Raw genomic sequence first — 20,950 nt, 5'->3', positions numbered from 1 at the left:
GATTAATGTGAGCTGATTTTGTGGTTTTTCAGGTCCAGTCTTCTCTGATTTTCAAGTTTCGTTATTTGTCTAACAAATACACACATATTACACATAACAGCTGCAAGGCATTAATTATCTATTATATTCAAGGCAGTAGGTCTGAGTCTCATAAAACCCCTGTAGGGTGGGAATCAACACTATATTTTATCGATTAAGAAACTGAAGCAATGAGAGGTCCCGGGGCTATGGTAACGGATTCAAAAACTGGGTGTTTTGGATAAGAAAGCTCATGCTATACCATACAACCCATGCTGATCGAGATAAACATATCAACCTGGGTAAACACAGAAAAAAAGGCTGAAGGCCTAAATTACACTCAAAGCTCAGAAAATGGCAAATGACGGACTCTGCGAGTTTTAGGAGGCAGGCGTTAGATGAGGATGTATACTGTATAAACAGAGGCACGCCAATACATACAGGCCACATGCCCATTTATATTTATAGTAATGCCCCAGAGATAACAGAAGAAATTGGGGGAACTGTAGACCACTGTCACAAAGTCGCATCATACTCTTCCATCTTTGTAAAAGAAGGCAGTAGGCTTAAAAGCAGCAGATGCATTGACAGATGTGACAGGTAAAGAAAGTAAGTCGAGACCACCCAACAATAAAACTATAAAAGATCAACGTATCAGACATTTAACATGGGCATACGTTCCAAACGTATCAAAATTCCCAAGTATAATATAGCATCATGAACAGTCTAGTGACTAATGTTTACAATGACGGTTTTGAGCAATCTGTGTTAAATTATTTCAGCACGTCGTATGCAGGAGTCAAAGAAATTTATAAGAATTCCGGGGCGCCTGGGTGGTTAAGTGGGTTAAGCCTCTGTCTTCAGCTCAGGTCATCATATTCTCAGGGTCCTGGGATCGAGCCCCGCATCGGGTTCACTGCTCAGCGGGGAGCCTGCTGCCCCCCATCCTCTTCCTGCCTCTCTGCCTACTTGTGATCTCTCTCTCTCTGTCAAATTAAAAAATAATAATAATAACAACAAATTATCCTTAAGAAGAATTCCAGCAGATGTGTTTAAAAATAAAAGTACTGAAACTCAGTTATCTGAGAACAGTAACACTTCCTTTCGAACTAGAAGTGCTACTTTCTTTAGAAAGTAATCTTCGCTGAGTTTACTCCTGCGTGTGTGTGAAGACCTCTCTAAAGACAGACGTCCTGCGGCTGAAGCCAGTGTCACCGCTGGAGGTACACACGGACAGCCTGAGACGGCATCTGCCATAAAACCAGCCGGCTTACAAGAAAGTGCCAGCCACTGCGAGTCTGGGCTAAACCATTTGTCTCAATTGAGTTTTATAGGAGCAATGATTAGAAAAAAGATCATATAATAAAGCATGCTTATAGTTTAATTATTTGATGTCTATCTTTTCCCCAATTCTGTGTGGTCCTTAATTAAAAACAACAGAAAAGGTTCTCTTCTGGGGACACAGAAAATTGTATGTATGTAGACAGAGCTTGGTGAATTTCATTTCGACTATCTTAGAGGAACCGTGTAATATAGTGAAATTACGCACTAGTTTATTACCCCGAAACAGTATTTCTCTGAGGGCTGCTTTCGGAAATCTAATCTTCACGAAATAATAAATTTTTAACCAAAAAGTTTTCCATGGATAAATAAGTTGCACCACTGCTAATTAACCAAAACCGAATTTTTCTTTCACCTTTAAGCAGATCCTATTTCCTAACTGTTAATATACTGATGCGTACTGGAAATCTTCTCCTACTCCCAAGAATGCAGTGTTCTCTAAAGTTACTTACTTGACCAGAGAATAGTTTTCCTCTCAGAATACATGTGTCAATATCTCAGGGTAGCGTTCCACTGAACACATCTTGGACACTATCTTATACATGTCTACATTTTATTATTTATTTATTCATTTAAGTAATCTCTACACCCAGTGTGGGACTTGAACTCATAATCCTGCGATCAAGAGTCACTTGCTCTTCTGACTGAACCAGTCAGGTGCCCCCGTGTCTACATTTTATTAATCAGAATTCTTTAGTAACCGAGTCTTCTATACACTGAGAATATAAACATATTATTTATATATAATGATAATCCCAAGATACTACAAAAATCCCAAATGATCTTGAACAAGAAAGATAATTAAACAAATTATACTAGATAGAATTCACTTGAAGCTTCAGATCCTTACACATCATCCTTTATTTGCTAGAATATATAATTAACCAGAATTTATTTTCCTAATCTCATCAAACACATTTCTTCTCTAAGAATTTTTAATTCTACTTTAAATTTTGCTGTACTTTAAATACAAATGGAAGCCATAACTGAGTATGGGACACAGTGACAGAAAAAAGGCAGACATTATTATGTTCTTACCTGTGATTCTCTCTCAGAAATGTGATATCATGGCGAGAGGCAAGTTTAGGCAAAGAAGAAAGAAGGGCATCAACTTTCATAACAAGGTCACTCATGCTAGAAAAACACGACAATGTGTGAGTTTTTCAAAGAAGAAAGGTCCACATTTCATGTCATAAATGCTCTGAGCAACAGAGATTTAATTTAAAATAAATCCAATAGATAAGCTTTATGTAAGTAACTTTTCTTCCAAACTTGTTAGTAATTTGTCAGTTTAAAGTAAGATGACTGTTGCTTTAAAAACCACCCTGCTTTTCCTTATCATTGATAAAATCTTTAAACACTTCTAAGTGGTGTTCTCAGTAGTGTCTGTAGCATATGGTGAATCATTCAATTCAAGGAAATATTTGCTAAGTGCTGGTTATGTGTCCAAGCAATGGGGCCCACATAGGAAAGAAAAAGCAGGAAGAACCACAAAGGGGGGGAGCATTAAATATAATTAAGAAGTCCAGACTTCTATGGTCACAAATTAGTTTGAAAATTAATTAAAACTGTATAAGACAAATACATAGATTAAATATAACCAAATTTGAAAAACCATGATGGAGGAAATGTATTATATGTTCATTGATACACTGGGACAGAAAATGTTGGCTGAATTTTAAGACAAGTTTTTGGAAAGAAGAGGAAAAAGAAAAGAAAGAATAAGCACTTCCATTTTATAAAGAAATTTAGATTCTGAGTAGGTTGAGAACCTGTGTCTACTCTATCATTTTTTACTGGACTACCAGGTTCTGACATGTAGGACTCTGCTTAATGGCCACTTAATAAACATGTATAATAATAAACATATAATAACATAATAATATACATAAGTTTTCTACTTGAGAATAACTGGGTATTATCTCTTTACTGTAGAAAAGCCCTTACTTCATGACTTTATTTATAATTTTCTATGTGAACATCATTTCCTAACTGATGAATTACTTCCTAAATGACAGAGTAAGTAAAGGACATCTATTCATCTGGATCAGAATTCTGTACTCAAGAGAAGAATCAGAACTTTGAGTTCTGGCAAGAACCACCTCAAAGCCTAGCTGTGTGCTACAAGACACTGGGGAACCCTGAAGTAAAGAACAGAAAAAGATGTAACAGAAAAACAACCCAAAAGGACACTGATCTGGCTAAAATATAAGATGCCACGGACTTTACAACAAAATAATTATTAGGAAAGGAGTAATTTATATAATGACAAAAGGAACAATTCACTAGACATGTAAGAGTTCTGAATCAAGGTATACATGACTACAGCTCAAAATACTCAAAACAAAAATTGACAAAGTTATAAGAATTAAATGATTGATCCATGATTCTAGCAGTGTTTCCATGAACTTCTTTTAGTAACTGACAGATAAAACAAGGTACTCAGTATTTCGATGGCTGGAAAAAACCTAGCATGCTCAATATAATAGACATGTATAAAATCCTCCTCACAATTAGAGAATATCCCTTTAAAAAAATGAAGCATGGGACAATGAAAAGAATGAACCTTGTCTCACAAAATTCAGAGAAATAAATAATATATAACTGATATTCACAAACCATGGTCTCTAATCACAGTTCAAAACAAACTGGAAATCATTTCTATGCTGTGCCATTTAAAAATCTGAAGCACATCTTATTCATTTATTTATTCAATAAATATTTACTAGATGCCTAACAAGATCTAGGTATAATTCTATATAAAGAAGATAAAAACAATAAAATCGACCATGGATTTGCTTTGATGAAGCCAAGAATTATAAATATTTCAAAACATTAAAAAAAAAAAAACAAATGTTAAAAAAAACACAGAAATTTGAACATACTAGCACTGAATCATAATGAAATATATTTTAAAATGTATGTGATACGACTAAATAAGTGTAAGAGATGCTTTAAGCTGGTAACTTAAGGATATGTAAGGGAGAAAAAGTGATATTAATAAGCTATGAATTCAACTTGAGAAGTTTATAAAACAGAATAGATTAAAAAGAAATAAAAAGAACTGAAACTGATAAAAAAAAATACAATTAGGAGCTTGGCATGTCCTAAGTCCATATATATGAAAAGTAAAAAAGTAAATCAGTAAAGTAAGTCTAATAAAATAGACAAATCTTTGACTAAATTAAGCAAACTAAATCAAGAGAAAAGCCAACGTAAATGAGAAGTTTAAAAGCTGGATGCTAGGGAACAAAGCTGTTAAAATTCACAAATGACACGAGAGTCTAATAGTAGACAAAATGTTACAAAAATTGGGAGTTGAGCAAGAAAGATCAATATAGAACGTAATATTGTTCCTGTAATTTAGCATTAAACAATTTGAAAATGCAGTTTAAAGTACACCATTTACAATATGAACTAAAAGCATAAAGTGTAAGGGAATAAATAAAAAAATATGTGTAAGACCTCATGGGACATAAGTGAAAGCTTCACTGAAGGACCCACAAGGAACACTAAGTGTGTCTAACCATCTACCTATGTATTCTCATATATATTTTTCTATATAAATCATATACCACAATTATATACCATAATCATCAGTTATATACCTATATTATTTTATATATTATATTATATACACGACTGTATATATAAAATGTATTATACATTTATATAGCTATACACAAGCAATATATGACTATATGTAATAGATGGGTAATTTAATATTATAAAATGATGGCAATTCTCCTTAAACTATCTATAAATTCAAAGAAATTCCCATAAAAATTCCAGGAATTTTTTTTTAAAGGAACTTGCTATCTTGGTCCTAATCGTATTTATACAGAAAAACAAGTAGCAAAAAACAGTTAACACAATTTTGAAGAAAAGGCAGAATCTCTCCTATCTAGTATCAAAATTCGTTATAGAGCTGTGTTAACTGGAGTGTGGGACTGGCACAAGACAGTACACTACTGGAACAGAATAAAGAGCCAAGAAGAACTGCAAATATCATTCAGTAAAAAAATGAAACTGTAAAAGTTCTAGTAGAAAATAAAGGAGAATATCTTTATGAATTTAGACTAGCGAAAATTCTTCTACATTGTGTACACACACACACACACACACACACACACGTTCACATGCAGAGCACGGACAAGCTGTGAAGGAAAAAAACCTGATAATATTTTCATATTGAAATAAAAAACATCTATGTATCTGGTAAAAAATCACAATAAAAAATTAAACAGTCATGTCACCAACTGTGATAGAATACATGAGGCACATATAATTGATGGGTATTAGTATAGAGAATCACAGAAAATATTTAGACATCATTAAAAGAAGAAAATAACCTGACAGAGAGCTAAGCAACGCATGTGTGGTTTTTTTTTTTTTTAACGTGTGGGTTTTTTACAGAAAAGTGAAAATAAACGTATGAAAATACACTCAACTTTACTTAAAGTCAAAGAAATGCAAATTAAAAAAAGACACAATTTCACATCCACAAGATAGAAAAAATTAACAAGTAGGGTAACACCAAGTATTGGTAAGAACTGGGGAACGAGCTCTCGCGTTTCTGGTGGAAGCGTTAACTGCTGCAACTACTAACAGTATGTGGAGAAGCAGAGAACGCCCAGACCCTCCGACCCAAATGCAACACTCCTGTGCTCTAGAACAACACTCCTGTGCTCTAGAGAAACTCCCGCTGCGCAAGCAGACACTTACAGTGCGTTCCTTACAGCGTTGCTGACCCAGTAAAAAACTACAGCCAAGTTAACTGTATAAATGAACTATAGTATATGCATCAAATGAAACACTAAGAAAGAAGTGAAAAGCAGAAACTAGCTCTATGTGCGTGAATGGAGTAAAGCTCCAGCCAAAGGTGCAAAAAAGCCACAGTAAATAGCATTTCTCTGTAGAAGTCGGGCATTCAACACATCAACACTGATCATGGACATCCACGGAAGAAGCAAAAGCATAAACGCAAACCTGGGATCAGGCACACACCACTTGGGAAAATGGTTACCTCTCAGGAAGGATGGAGACAGGCTGGGGGGCTGAGCAGCAAAGAGGACAGTAAGACGCAGAGCCAACAAAACCAACTATTGTCAGCTACGGTTGGGTGGTGGGGAGTGTATGGATGCTTTTTGTTTTTTCAATATTCTCCACATACCTCTTATTACAGCTTATGTACATATCTGAAACACTTTCTAATCTTAAAGAGAATAAATAGATGCAAAATAGCACCCCCCCAAAATGAATTGCTCTTATGATTTTAAATACTTACTTCTTTGAGCTGATTTCCATATTTTCAACAATGCCTTTAATTTTCTCTACTAAATTAGTAAATGTTATTTTTTCCAAGAAGTAAAAATCTTCTGTATAGAAATTTTCATCTAAAGGTCCTGAGAACTTAAAACGAAAGGAGTTTTATCATTGTATATCTTCTAGAAGATACCAGTTTGGGACAAATATTTTCTCATCAGATAGATATTTAAGCAAAAACTGATTACAGATTAAACAGATGGTGGCTATCACTTCCACAATTTACTAAATCTACTGGGAAACAAAGAAGAGAAAAATGTTTCTTACTCTGGTATTACAAATAACATTTGCATAAACACCAAAATCAAACTGACAAAATAAAAAAGGAGTAAATTATTTCCATTCGGAAGTTTCACTCTGAAACATAATACTTCCAAAAACCAAAGGCTTTCCATCCTAAGGTAAATTTTGAAAGCAAGTGTCTATATTTTATAAATCTTTTATTTTCAATTTGCTTTTCTATTCACCTATAAATTGTGGTCTACACTGTGTTGATATAAATTAGTACATAAGCAAGGCATAGAAGAGCAAAAAACAGCAAATCACATAATTACTTAAATATACCAACCCATCCTCATTGAACTGATGCTGTACAGCAGTTTGGAGCCCAGCAAGGTCATGCAGCTCAGCTTTAAACTAGTAACTCTAGAGGGGCAAGGTGTCCAACTGCCATGTACCTAATTGTGTAGGATGGCTATTCCATCACGACGACCACCAATTCAACTACCATTAGCAATCCCTGAGGGAACTAGTTGGGCGGTCATCAGCAAATCATGAACGCAAGCCCCAGTGTAGAAGGTCAGCCTGACATAGTCTTAGGCACTAGACAACTACACTTAAGGACAAACAACTAGAAGGCATATTGTCCAGAGCATTTTTCCCCCTTGGTTAAAAGACCAGAATAAAATGGTTGTAGCAGACTTTCTCACTTCCCCTTCATCTGCTTCTGCAATTAATATTTTCTAAAAATTGATAAAGTTCTTGACTTTCTCCTCATTTGCTCATATCACAGATGAGATGAGTTGGGATGTCAGCATTCCAGCTAGACAAATACCATGTTTCACTTTAAACATAAAAAACGGGCTCTTGGGCGCCTGGGTGGCTCAGTTGGTTGGACGACTGCCTTCGGCTCAGGTCATGATCCTGGAGTTCCAGGATCGAGTCCCACATCAGGCTCCCAGCTCCATGGGAGGTCTGCTTCTCCCTCTGACCTTCTCCTCACTCATGTTCTCTTTCACTGTCTCTCTTTCAAGTGGATAAATAAAATCTTTAAAAACAAAAAAAAAAAAAAACGGGCTCTTAAAAATGCAAAAAAACTGGCACTATAAAACTAAAAGTACTCATATAAACATTTCATTGCCTTAGGATAACTAAGGCAAGATAACTCTGAAAGCACTTTCGATGTTGTATTTTATGGACTAGGAAAGGCCTAGAAAAGAGCTGGATTTTATCTATATCACCTCTAGTGATTACAGCACTTTTGTTAATAACTTAGAAAAAGGGAATCTCTCAAATTAGTTTAAGGGTTAATTAGATCGGCTATCTTCACTGATTAAAATCCACCAGAGAACTGACTCTACTTCACCGATATAAGTTCAGTATGAATTAGCTGGGAGAAACATGATTCTTTTGTGTCTTAATTCTTCTACTTAAAGATAAACGTAATATTTGTGGAATAAGGTAACTTAAATAGTATAAAATTCACATAATGTCCAAGTTGGGAAAAAGGAACACTGAACTTGAAAGTCTTGTAAAAACATAATACAACCCATTTGGTGCCTATCCAACCTATCCATCTTTTTCTTCTTCTTTTTGTTTTTTTAAAGATTTTATTTATTTGACACAGAGAGAGAGAGAGAGAGAGAGAGAGAGGGATCACAAGTAGGCAGAGAGTCAGGGAGAGAGAGGGGGGAAAGCAGGCTCCCTTCTGAGCAGAGAGCCTGATGTGGGGCTCGATCCCAGGACCGTGAGACCATGACCTGAGCCAAAGGCAAAGGCTTAACCCACTGAGACACCCAGGTGCCCCAACCTATCCATCTTCTTTACAACACTTTGGAAATGTGATTTTTCAGTTATAGAGAGTAACTGTTGTAATAGAAATGCATTACCACCTCTGACAGCTCATTAATATTTTAGAAAACTCAGAGTACTCAACCATATACTGAGCTAAAATTCTCTCTACACTCCTGGAGGTCTCAGCAACTGGCCTTGATTCTCTTCTGACTCTCATCAAGTGTAATGCAAATGGAGACTACAAATGTGTCCACTATTTCTTATGACAGCTTTCAAATATTTAAAGAGAAAACAGGAATTACTATTTATTGAAAATTTACTATCTGTGGCTGCTTTATGTGCTTTAGGTTTAATATTTAATCTCTGATGACTCTGTAAAATAGACTATCATCATTTCCTCTGTCCAAATGACATTTCCAAACCAAGTCTCATAGAGGTCACACAATTAATGGTGCAAATGGAATCTGAATCCAGATTTGTTTGGCTAAGAAAAAGGTCTTGCTTGTTTCTCTGCTCTCTGCTACCCCTTGTCTTTCACCAATTTGTAAACATGTAGATTAATAACAGTAAATTCATTATAATTATAATAACAGTGTAATTTAGCACTTTATTGACTACTAAAAACATAGAAATTTTAAAGTCTTGAGCATATAGTAAAAAAAAGCAAAGATGATTGCTGCCCACCCCTCCCCCTAGTTTTAATCATTACATTAAACAATTTGGCTTTGAGTATGTTCCAATTCTAACAAACATTTGGACAGGTTCAGAATTAAAACTGATTCTAAAGTGTCAGATTTCAATCACTGAACTATCTGGTTCAGAGTTGTAACTATCTGCTGCAAATGCTGTGATTATTCTGCTTTTTAAGCATTACTCGGAGACAGAGTAATCAGCTAAGTATTACATGACAGCTCATAAACCACAGTACTGCTTTTCAGATATACTTTTCAATTTGAAACAGACTTCCATAAATAAAAGTATAATTTCCTATGAAGCAATACACAAGTCAATGTAATTTGACTTAACATCTATCTCCAGCTCCAACCTCTCCCCTGCATTCGACTCATACGTTCAACTGCCAACCCAACAAGCGCAGGCGGACGTCCAGAACGGACTGGTGACTCCTCCTCTGTGCAGAATGAACACCTTCCCCTTCCACTCCTCCTCAACAACCCCACGCTGTCTGCAGACTTCCTCGCCTTGATTACATGGCAAGCCCACTCTGCCGGTTACACAGTTCTCTCACCTCCCACATCAAGTCTGTCAGCAATTCCTGTTCACTCTTTCTCCAAAATACATCCCACAGCCACTCCTCACTACCTCCACCAGAGACATGCTGGTCCAAGCCACCAGCAGCTCTTGCCGGGACTACTGAAATGGCTCCCAGCTGGCTTCCTGACCCCCTACAGTTTATTCTCAACAGAACAGCCACTAGAGATCCAGATGAAACACGAGTTGGATCATGTCAGTCCTCTGTCCAGAACCCTGAGCTTCACGACTCATCACCCAGCCTAAAGCAGAAGTCCTTACACGGTCTATAAAACCTACAGCGTCTGGTATGGCAGCTACTTCGCTCAGCTTCTCTTCTGACTACTCTCTTTGTACCTGCGATTCCCAGAAAACACAGCAATCATCTCACCTGGGAACTTCCCTCTATCTAGAACATTCTTCTTCCAGATATTCCACATGGCTTGCTCCCTCACCTCCTCTGGTTCTCTCCAAATGACACCTTATCAATAAAAATCTTACTTGTTCTCTGTTGCTGCCCACCAAAACGTAAGCTTCACAAAAACATGTTTGTTCATTACTATACTCTCAGAACCTAGAAGAATGTTTATTTCACAGCTGGTGCAAAATTAGGATCTGAATATATTTTTTTAAGCTTTTATTTGGAGAAAGAGAGAGGGAGAATGAGAATCTCAAGCAGACCCCATGCTGAATGCAGAGCCTGACGTGGGGCTCAGTCTCATGACCCTGAGATCATGACCTGAGCTGAAATCAAGAGTTGGAGGCTTACCCGACTGGGTCAATGCCCAGGTACCCCTAGGATCTGTTTACTTTTGTAAATTTCAAGGACAATGAGGAGAAACCGTTATTCTAGGAAAAATAAACGTAACTATCACTAACATTTGTTATCACTAATATTGATAACAACTTATGGATTGCATTAAACAATGACAAAGAAAACACAGGGGAGCTTTTTCATAATGTATTACCATAATGTATCAAATACATCAGGTATAATTTTTTCCTCCTTATCCCTTAAAATGCCAGAGAGCCAAAGATAGCCACATACTGTAAAACCGTTCTAAAAAGCTACACTTCGGGGCATGTGGGTGGCTCAGTAAAGTGGCTGCCTCTGGCCCAGGTCACAATCCCAGGGTACTGGGGTTGAGCCCCACATCGGGCTCCCTGCTCAGTTGGGAGCCTGCTTATCCCTCTGCCTGCCACTCTCCCTACTTAGGTGCTCTCTCTCTCTCACTGTCAAATACATAAATAAAATCTTTTAAAAAATTAAAAATAAATGAATAAAAAAATAAAAAACTACATTTCTTCATAGAGCAACTGGTAAAAAAAAAAAAAAATTCAATTTCTGTGATTCCACATACCTCACTATCAAATTCAGGAATACTTTGTATTACTGTAACAACACATGACAACTGTCATCACTGATTTGTAAAGCAGCACTGTACAAAGATGAACCTTTAGAAGCAAATGCAATTAGCTTGAATGCTGCTACACTGAAGCAGATATATTGATCTGTGAAGGTTTGCAAATGAGTCCCTCACTATTCTCCAATTCCTACTACTTAAAGATTCAAGTAAGAGCGAATAAGCACGGGACCTGGGTGGTTCCATCATTAAGCATCTGCCTTCGCTCAGGTCATGATCCTGGGATCCTAGGATAGAGCCCACATCAGGCTACCTGGTGTGCTGGAAGCCTGCTTCTCCCTTTCCCACTCCCCTGCTTGTGTTTCCTCTCTTGCTGTGTCTCTATCAAATAAATAAATAAAAATCTTTAAAAATTAAAAAAAAGAATAAACATAATTTCAAGGGAAAATGATATGGTAATACAACATTGGTGAAATGTAGAAAACAGGGGCGCCTGGGTGGCTCAGTCAGTTAAGTGTCTACCTTCAGCTCAGGTCATGATCTCAGGGTCCTGGGACTGAGCTCATCTTCTCGTAGGGCTTCCTGCTCAGCAGGGAGTCTGCTTCTCCCTCTCCCTCTGCCCCTCCCCCTGCTCATGCATGTATTCTCTCTCTCAAATAACGCAGAAAACAAAGAAAACGTTAAGAGTCTATTATATATAGCTTGGAAGACAATTTAGGTATATATAATTTGGTAGTTTAAGCAAAGATATGTCAAACACATTGCATTAGTTGAAATCTTAATAAATCTAAGCACCAGATTCAATTTTTTAAAACTTAAATCATTCCTGAGAAATAAAACCAGATCCTCATACTCAAAAAATAAGTAGATATCATCATGAATTCTGTAGTTCTATAAAGATTCTGTAATCAGAAAAATGTTTCTGATATAGTAAGAAAAAAAGTGATATAAAATTTTATACATACATATATATAAAATAGGATTACAACTCTGTATTTTTATAAACCAGACATGGCTATGTAGAGTAGAAAAAAGGCTTAGAAGGTGAAACAATAAACTATTAATAATAAATTTTATTAGGAGGGTAAGAGTAAGAGTGGTTTTCCTTATAGATTTTAATGATTACATTAATAACTTTATGTTTTACCTCCAAAATAACAATCCAACACTTTCTCAGAAGTTAGTCAATTGTAGAGAAAAGTGGTAAGAAAAAAGTGTCACAAGGTACTTTCCACACCCACTGCAACAGTGGTTCTCAGTCACGGTGCTGTAGTGGATATGAAGTTGTTCGTTCTAATACTTGTAACACAGCCAAATAAAAGCTCTTGCCATGAGACAGTGTAACCCACCACCTTCAGCGCGGTCATCAGTGGGGGCTGGGTGAGGGAACCAGTAGCACACCCTGTCATTCATGCGCAGACATATGCGCTGTGTCTGGCTTAGGAGTCCCGACCTCTGCAAGTGCTGTAGCAGATATGTTGTGAGACAGACACATCTGAAACCCCTCTAGCACAGGTCCATAAGAAAAGTGAGCAACTGCTTTTTCTACTTACTTTCCCATTGCTGACAATACCTAGTTCTCCAGGACGCAACTGAAGTACATCTTGACAGAATAGCTGATGAGTTTGGAAAATATTCACTCCAACAGTGTTATATTTCTTCTCAAAAGCATTCTTATCCATCCCCTAAAGCATAAATTAAGAAGGATGAAATTAGCAAGAGAAAAATATATTAAATCACTTTCTTAAAGCCTGCTTTATATTAATGCAAAGTTTGAAATTATTCTAAATTATGATTTTTAAAAGTACTATTTTCTTTGGCAACATTAGAAAAAGAATATTTCTTTGCCAAGTCAGTTACCATATTTGTAAATCTTGTTATGAGCAGATATATGCCATTCATTCTTAGAAAATTTCAGGTGAATTACTGATTAGTAATGGGCTAGGAGGCATCAAGAGAAACAAAATTTAACATTAAAGAAATGAAACAAATGTTTATTAAATTCTGAACTCAGTACCCCCATTTGGAAAACTTGGTAAAAACAATGTTTTAAAATAGAAATACCCTATCTCACCTCATTCTACCAATCTCAAAAAACTAATTTAGGAATAATGCATTTTATTTCTGAAATACACAAGTAATCCTTGGTTAGAGTCAAAAAATATATGGACATTCACAGAAAATAAACCATGAACAGGTTCTTCACATCTGCACACTAAGACACATTTCTCCATATCAGTACTTATGAAATTTTAATGTTCCATCACCTGGTGTCTTATTAAAATGTAGTTCCTATTTCAGAAGATCCAGGGTAGGGCCTTAAATTCTGAATTTCTAACAGGTTCATTGTTCCCACGATGGTAGGAATGTTTCACTGCACTCACTGAGCTCTTAACACGTGGCTAGTATGACTGGTGCACAGAACTTAAATTATTTACTGATTTATTTATTTTTAATTTCATTTTTTAAAACGTTTTATTGTGTTCAATTAGCCAGCATCCAGTACACCATTTGTTTTTGATATAGCGCTCAATGATTCATTAGTTGCATATAACACCCAGTGCCCATCACCACATGTGCCAGAATTTAAATTTTAACTTAATTTTCATTTAAGTCTTAAAGAGCCACATTCAGTTTAGTGGATACAGTAGTGGTCAGTGCAGTCTTAGATCCTGCTGTCTTCCAAAATCTCCATCTCAATCATCCCATCTCTGACCACAAGCTCCAGAACTTCCAGCTCATGCAACCTGGTGTCATCAGATCATTGTTCAACCCGTTCAGTCCTCAAGCCCTACCATTTATTTACTGCCCATCATACCTGCCGTAATTTTCCTCCTGAGTTGCACCCCGAAGTCCTTTACCACAACAAAAACCTTCCATGCTTAGCTCCCTTGAATGCCTCCCTGAATTCATATTCACCTGGCAAATCCCCAGCTCTGTTTGAACACAACTCTGCTTCCCCTGCAACTAGAACCAAACTGTTCATACAGCTAGAGAAAAACATGCAACTAATACTATTCTCACTTTCAATTTAGGGTCATTAACATCAAGTGGGCCCTAAGAAACCTTCCCATGCTAATGTATTAAATTCACTTGCTTACTCTCAGAATAATAGAGAAATATGTGGCATTTTCTCCTCTTTCCTCCAACCCCTAATAATACCTACTCTTACTCTTACACTTGGCAATGACCGGAATTTCTTCTGAAAATGAATATAATTAGAAGTACTTCATCCTGCTGCCACCAAGTAAATCTACCCTTCTACGACCGTGCCCATACATTCTGCCTTCCTTCTGGTTAAAAGAGACAAACAGTTCCTTTTCTATTTCTTTTTTTTTTTTTTTTAATTTCAGAGAGAGAGAGAGAGAGAGAGAGAGAGAGAACACAGGGAGGAAGGGCAGAGGGAATGGGTGAGAGAGTCGGAAGCAGACCCCATGCTGAGGGTGGAGCCCTACATGGGGCTTGATCCCAGGACCCTGAGATCATGACCTGAGCTGAAACCAAGAACCAGATGTCCAACTGACTGAGCCACCCAGGCACTCTGAACATTTCTTAAGACCAACAGTTAACACTTGTCCACTGGATCCTGGTACCTCTCATCTACTCAAGAACTTTGCTCTTAACTCTGGTCCCCTGTCTATTATCCTTTCTCATTGTTTGGATGGACTGTGTCCATATAAAACAGTGACATCTCCCCAGTTTAGAAACCCTTGACCTCAAGTCCTGTTCTAGATACAAAATATTTCTCTGTTCATGATAAAATAAAGTTTTTTTTAAAAGGGCAACTTACATTCATTTCCTGATTTCCCATTCTCTTTTCAATCTGCTTTTATACCTATTACTCCACTGAAACAATTCTCATCAATGACCACCTTAATAAGTAAATGGTCAGTTATGAAGCCTATTTCAGGAACATCTGGCATGGTTGATCATTCCTCCTTGAATTATTTTCTCCAGCTGACTTTCAGGATACCATACTTGCCTGGTTATGTTCCTAACTCGTTGGCTGCTCCATCTGTCTCCTTGACTGGATCATCCTTTTCTTGCACACTTCTATATGTTGGAATGTTCCTGGGCTCTGTTTTCAGCCTCTCTTCTCTCTTCCAACTTACTCTTGAGGTATCTCATCCAGTTTCTTGGCTTTACATTGTGTATAATGTTGGTAACTCTCAAAAGTGTCTGACTCTAAAAATACCCCAACAACCCTGAATTGATTTCTATACTCATTAACTCAACTGTCAATCCAACATCTCCACTCAAATGTCCAACAGGAACTTCCAACATGTTCAGACTTAAGTTTTGATCCCTTATGTGTCCAACTCTCATCTAGATTTCCCATCTCAAAAAAAGATGCCACCATCAATTCAAGCCACTCAAGCTAAAATGGAAGGGTACTACCTTTTATGTCACACACAACTGATCAGCTAATCCTGTTGACTAGAGTTGTAACAAATATATGTGCCAACCACCTCACTATCTCTACCATCACCACCTAGTCCAAGACACCATTATTTCTTGCCTCGATTATCGCAATAGCATTCTAACTGTTCATCCCATTTCCATTCTTGTCTGCCTACTACCAAATCTTCACATGGCATCCAAAGTCATCTTTTTAAAGATTACTCACTTCAAGATTCCTCACTGGTTTCCCATTATACTCAGGAAAGACTTCAGGCCTTTACCATGTCCTATGGGTGCTTGAAATATCTGGGTTCTGTTCCCGACCTCATCTCCTTGTACTCTCCACATCACTGTCCCTATTTTGCTCATAAGATCTTCTGCCCATACCTCAAACCTGGAAAGCTGACCTCTGTGGCAGTGCTTTAGACTTACTGTGTTCCTTAATCTGGTACATTCTTCCTGCAGATTTTCCATGGCTTGGTTTCTCATTTCAGACCTCTGCTTAAACGTAAACTCTTTAGAGATGCCTTCCCTGACCACTCCAGCTAAAAGAGCATCCCTCAAACTATGTACCCTCTTCTTTCTTTATATTGTTCCAGTACAATTCAGTCTGTCTGTCTCTCCTACTGCCATGTAAGCTTCACATAAGCAGGGACTGAATATACCTGCCTTGTTCAACAAGTGCATCTCCACTGTCTGGCAGACAATCAGAAAATAGTTTTGAAAGGATTAATGAATCTTCCGTTTTGAGGATCATTTTCCATCTCTATAATGTCCCTCATACTGGATCCCTTCAGGGAAATACCTGAGTATTATTTACATGATCCTTTAACTCCCATTTCTTCATTTAAGTCCGTGTCCTAACCACAATGCCATCAACTTCAAGGATCACAAAGTAGTAGTAGAAATATCTGGTTTGCTAAATGCCTTGATGCAAAGTCATATCATTTAATATTTATCTTTTCTCATTTGAAGGAATGTTTATTATGCCCAATTGATTATACTTATTTATTGATGTTTTTCAGTAACATGGTAACACTGGCTTATACTTCCTAACACAACAGATACTTATTATTCCAAACAAAGAGGTACTGACCTCAGTAAGGAATGTTTTAATTTTTTTTCCAGAGTAAATAGCTGTAGCAGTTTCTTCCTTTGCCAGTTTCCTGAGAAAGTTTCTCAAAAAGCTGTTTTTCTGTGTAAGAAAAGCTGCCAAAACTCCTCTAGAAATAGCTGTGTTCTCTTCATTTATTTTTGAAGTAGGATTATAAATAACCCCCAACCGACTGTGAAGACTTGTTTTCTGCAAAACACATTTATAGGTGAAAAAGATCAGATTTCGCATGTCTTTGTATAGCTGAACTGTTTTCTTTCCCATTAAATCCTTCAGTGTACCACACAGCATCTTTCTGGGTGAACTATACTGAACGTGCACCTACTGACACAGCCTACAAACAGCTATTGTAGTAACTTGAAGTGCTTCACCTCTTAGTATAAAGTGTTCTAGAATGCAACTTTGTTTACCCTCTTTTTGTGTGTGAAATGACACATATAAAACAATACACAAAACAGAAGTGCAAAACTTAATGAAATTAGCCCATAAAACTATAACCCAGGTGGAGAAACAGAGCCATATCAGCAACCCAGAGTCATCTCTCTTACACCCTGCCTGTCACTATACCCTCCCACTTTTCTAGAAACAACCACTACCCTGTTATGTATTGGTTGTATCAATCTTGCTGTTTTCTGGTTCATCCCCTAAGTATTATCGTTAAACATTTAAGCTGTTTTCAACTTCATATACATCTAACCCTACAGTATGTATTCTTTCCTGCTTTGTTTGCACTTAACATATTAGTTGTGAGATTTGCCAACATTGTTTTGTGTGGCTGTTTTGTACAGAATTGCACAGGATTCTGTAGGATTGTAGAGAATTCCACAGTATGAATATACTCTATTTTATCTATTCTACTGATGCTGGGCATGAATTTTTTTTCCTGGTATTCTACAAACAGAGCAAGAAGAATACAGCGTTAGCCATGAAGTCTTCTTGCCAGAACATGCTGAAGCTGAATCTAATTAAGCTTCAGACATAACTTCCAGTACAGAGGAGATATGAGGGCTAGAGAAAAGTTAAAAATACTACAAGGAAAAAAATCAGTGAAATTCAGAAAGTGGGATTTTTCTATAAAGCAACTAGCTTGGTCTCTTTAAAAAGTCACCGGACAAAATGTGGATGTGACTGTTCTACAACAAAAGAGACTAATGAAATTTAACAATGAAATGCACTGTGGGAAGCATGTTTGGATCCTGCTTTGAAAAAAGAAGACATCTTTGTTGGAAAGATTTAATGAAGACTTAGTACTAACAATGTGAAGTGCTATTGCAGTTATGTAGAAGAATATCCTAATTTTTGGAAAATGCATGTTGAAGTATTAAGGGATGATATGTGCTGATTTCTACAACTTACTTTATAATGATCTAGACCATTCTTGCCCCTCCTCTCCTACAGATAATTAGATAAATCAAATATAGCAAGATGTTAACAGGTATAGAATCTAGGTGTTGGATATATAAGTGTTCATTACATCAGTCCATTGAACTTTGTGTAGTTTTGAAAAGAAAACATGGTCTCCCCAAAACGGCCCCAGAGAGCCTTAAGGAGAGGCCCCAGTAAGATAAAGGCAGCAGTTAGACACAAGCTGGCTACAATGAATTGAAAATGACAGAGGCTCAAGATATAATACTGGAAAGAATAAAACTCCAAAATTATACCACAGATAATTTAGTTAATAAACAAGATCAGGAGTCAGCAAATTATAGCCTGTGGGTGAAATTCCATCTGGAGCCTGTTTTCATAGGGTCCTCCAGGCAAGAAAATGTTAGGTGAAATGATAGAGGAGCCAGAGGTCTAACAGCGAGAATCAGAGAAAGAAACAGATAAACAGACCTGTCCTGGGATTACACTCATCCCTGAGGTTTTGTGAAACTGCATATATTCTACACTGGCCTCCCTTAGGAAAATGAGAACTGGGCATGGCACACATGTGAAGGTGTTTCCTGAATAAACACTGCTGAATAAAAAGCTCCTCGGAGGGCACCTGGGTGGCTAAGTTGTTAAGTGTCTCCCTTCGGCTCAGGTCATGATCCCGGGATCCTGGGATCGAGTCCAGCATTGGGCTCCCTGCTCAGTGGGGAGCCGCGTTCTGGCTCTACAGTTCCCCTCTGTTCATGATCTATCTCTCTCACGCTCTCAAATAAATAAATAAAATCTTAAAAAAAAAAAAAAAAAAAAAAAAAGCTACTCTGACAAAGCAACTCCGAGGAAGGCAGGTTTAAAAATAATATTAAATCCATTCTGGGCAGTCTAGAAGACTTCACGCCAAAGGTTGAATCTTCTCAGGAGTAACTAGAAAGGGAATTCTAGATAAATTGGATGAATGTGGGGCAAAATCATAAAATCCCTGAACTGAAAAGTAGCCTTTAAGTCAAGTACACATCCAACAGTGAAGTGTGAACATCTAACCACTTATGGGGACTTAAGCACAAACTTTGAGCGATAATTGGCTTTTGTTGACTCAGAGGCAGTCTCTAGGAAAAAAGATAAAAGATAAAACAAGGAAAAGAGTCTAAGTAGGAACATCAGAGATAAACAATAAGAGGGAAATAGTCAGTTCCCTCCCTCCCCAGAGTTAGTTCCCTCCCATCACTAAACAAATAAACAAATGAACAAACAAACAATGGGTAACACTGGGGATGAGGTGTTACTAGTGTCCGAATGTGCTACTGTGTATTAGCCAAAATGTTTGGTTTTCAATAAAAAAATTATGAGACATGCAGTCAAATAGGACAGTATGATTTATGCAAAGGAAAAATACCAAGCATTAAAAATGATCTTGGAGGAGCCTTAGATAATGGACTTAGCAGACATATAAATATGTTCAAAGAACTAAAGGGAATCATGATTAAAGAATTAAAGGAAAGTATGGTTATAACAAGTTATTACATTGAGAATAGTAACAAAGAGATAGAAATTATAAAAAAAAAAAAAAAAAAAAAAAAAAAAGAACCAAATGGAAATTCTGGAGTTGAAAAGTACAATAATTGAAATAAAAAATTCACTAAGAGGGGTTCAATAGATTTTAGTTGGAAGAAGGAAGAATAACTGAGTTTAAAGATAAATCCATAGGACTATAATCTATAAGACAGAATGAACAAAAATGAATAGATCCTTAGAGATACGTGGGACACCATTAAACATACCAATATGTGCATAATGGGAGAGCCATATACACTGTAACTACTGGGAAAAGGCAGTCTGTCGGCCTTACAAAGAACATGCTACCAGAAATTCTTGAGAAGGAAGAAGTGACGTACTCCTTAGATCCCAAACACCCTTTTTGGAAAATGCTGGTCTGCAGGCCACTTAAAGAAGTCACAGTGTGTTCTGAGATTATCTAACATGACATGAAAATTCTCCTAGCTAATGTTATGTTTTGTTTAAAATGTATCAACTATTTTTGATGTGGTAGAGCACCTCCAAGATGGCCACCAATGATACCCACTTCTCTGCACTCCTGCTTTGTACTCACTCAGCTGAGTCACTCCTGAATTCTTAAACCCCAGACAATGGGGAAAAAATGTTTGTTGTTTTAAGCCATTAAGTTATGGGTAATTTGTTATCAGCAACAGATTTATACTTAGCTAATACAAAACAATTTCATTAAATATTTTGGTTTATATTTCTTAGGTGTTTTTAATTTAGACAGACTTCAATGCTCCTCCCTTAGAAATAAAGAAGGTTATAAAAGAGTTTTCTGATTTTTGTTTGTTTTTCTTAGAGAGAATGACAATGGGGGGTTGGTGAGGGAAGCAGGCGCCACAGCCAGCGCAGAGCCTCATGCAGGACTCAATCTCCTGACCCTGAGGTCATGACCTGAGCAGAAATCAAGAGTCAGATGCTTGACTGACTAAGCCACCCAGGTGCTCTTAATAGAAATGTACCCTGTTGAAGTATATTGGTTTGTAACTCTCTAATAACAAAAAATGAAGGTTGATTTAAGGCTTAAAATACTCTTCAGTGAGAAAAAATTTGTTTTTTCTTAAATAATCAGAGAAATAAAGTGTTGCCTGATAATGTGATAAAAAATTGCTCTTATGAGGTTTTGTTGGTAAAAAGCAGATTTGGGGTCATCGTTGTAATGGCAGGATCCAGAACTATTCACTCTGTTTTAATAGCC

General features: G+C 36.9%; 1 protein-coding gene across 2 annotated transcripts in view; it reads right to left on the bottom strand.

The window, feature by feature from the left end:
- Window positions 1-20,950, bottom strand: part of UGGT2 (UDP-glucose glycoprotein glucosyltransferase 2) — a 192,698-nt gene that overhangs the window by 58,655 nt on the left and 113,093 nt on the right. For both annotated transcript variants that reach the window (XM_059144382.1, XM_059144383.1), the window contains exons 21-24: window positions 16,807-17,013; window positions 12,863-12,994; window positions 6,647-6,771; window positions 2,398-2,493 (exon numbers count right to left, since the gene is read on the bottom strand). In XM_059144382.1, coding sequence (XP_059000365.1) covers window positions 2,398-2,493; window positions 6,647-6,771; window positions 12,863-12,994; window positions 16,807-17,013 — 560 coding nt within the window. The remainder of the gene's footprint in view (window positions 1-2,397; window positions 2,494-6,646; window positions 6,772-12,862; window positions 12,995-16,806; window positions 17,014-20,950) is intronic.

Source organism: Mustela lutreola, chromosome 13, assembly GCF_030435805.1.
Source record: "Mustela lutreola isolate mMusLut2 chromosome 13, mMusLut2.pri, whole genome shotgun sequence".
Classification (NCBI taxonomy): domain Eukaryota; kingdom Metazoa; phylum Chordata; class Mammalia; order Carnivora; family Mustelidae; genus Mustela; species Mustela lutreola.
Note: the sequence above shows the minus strand (reverse complement) of the source record. Positions and strands in the feature narration are given on the sequence as shown.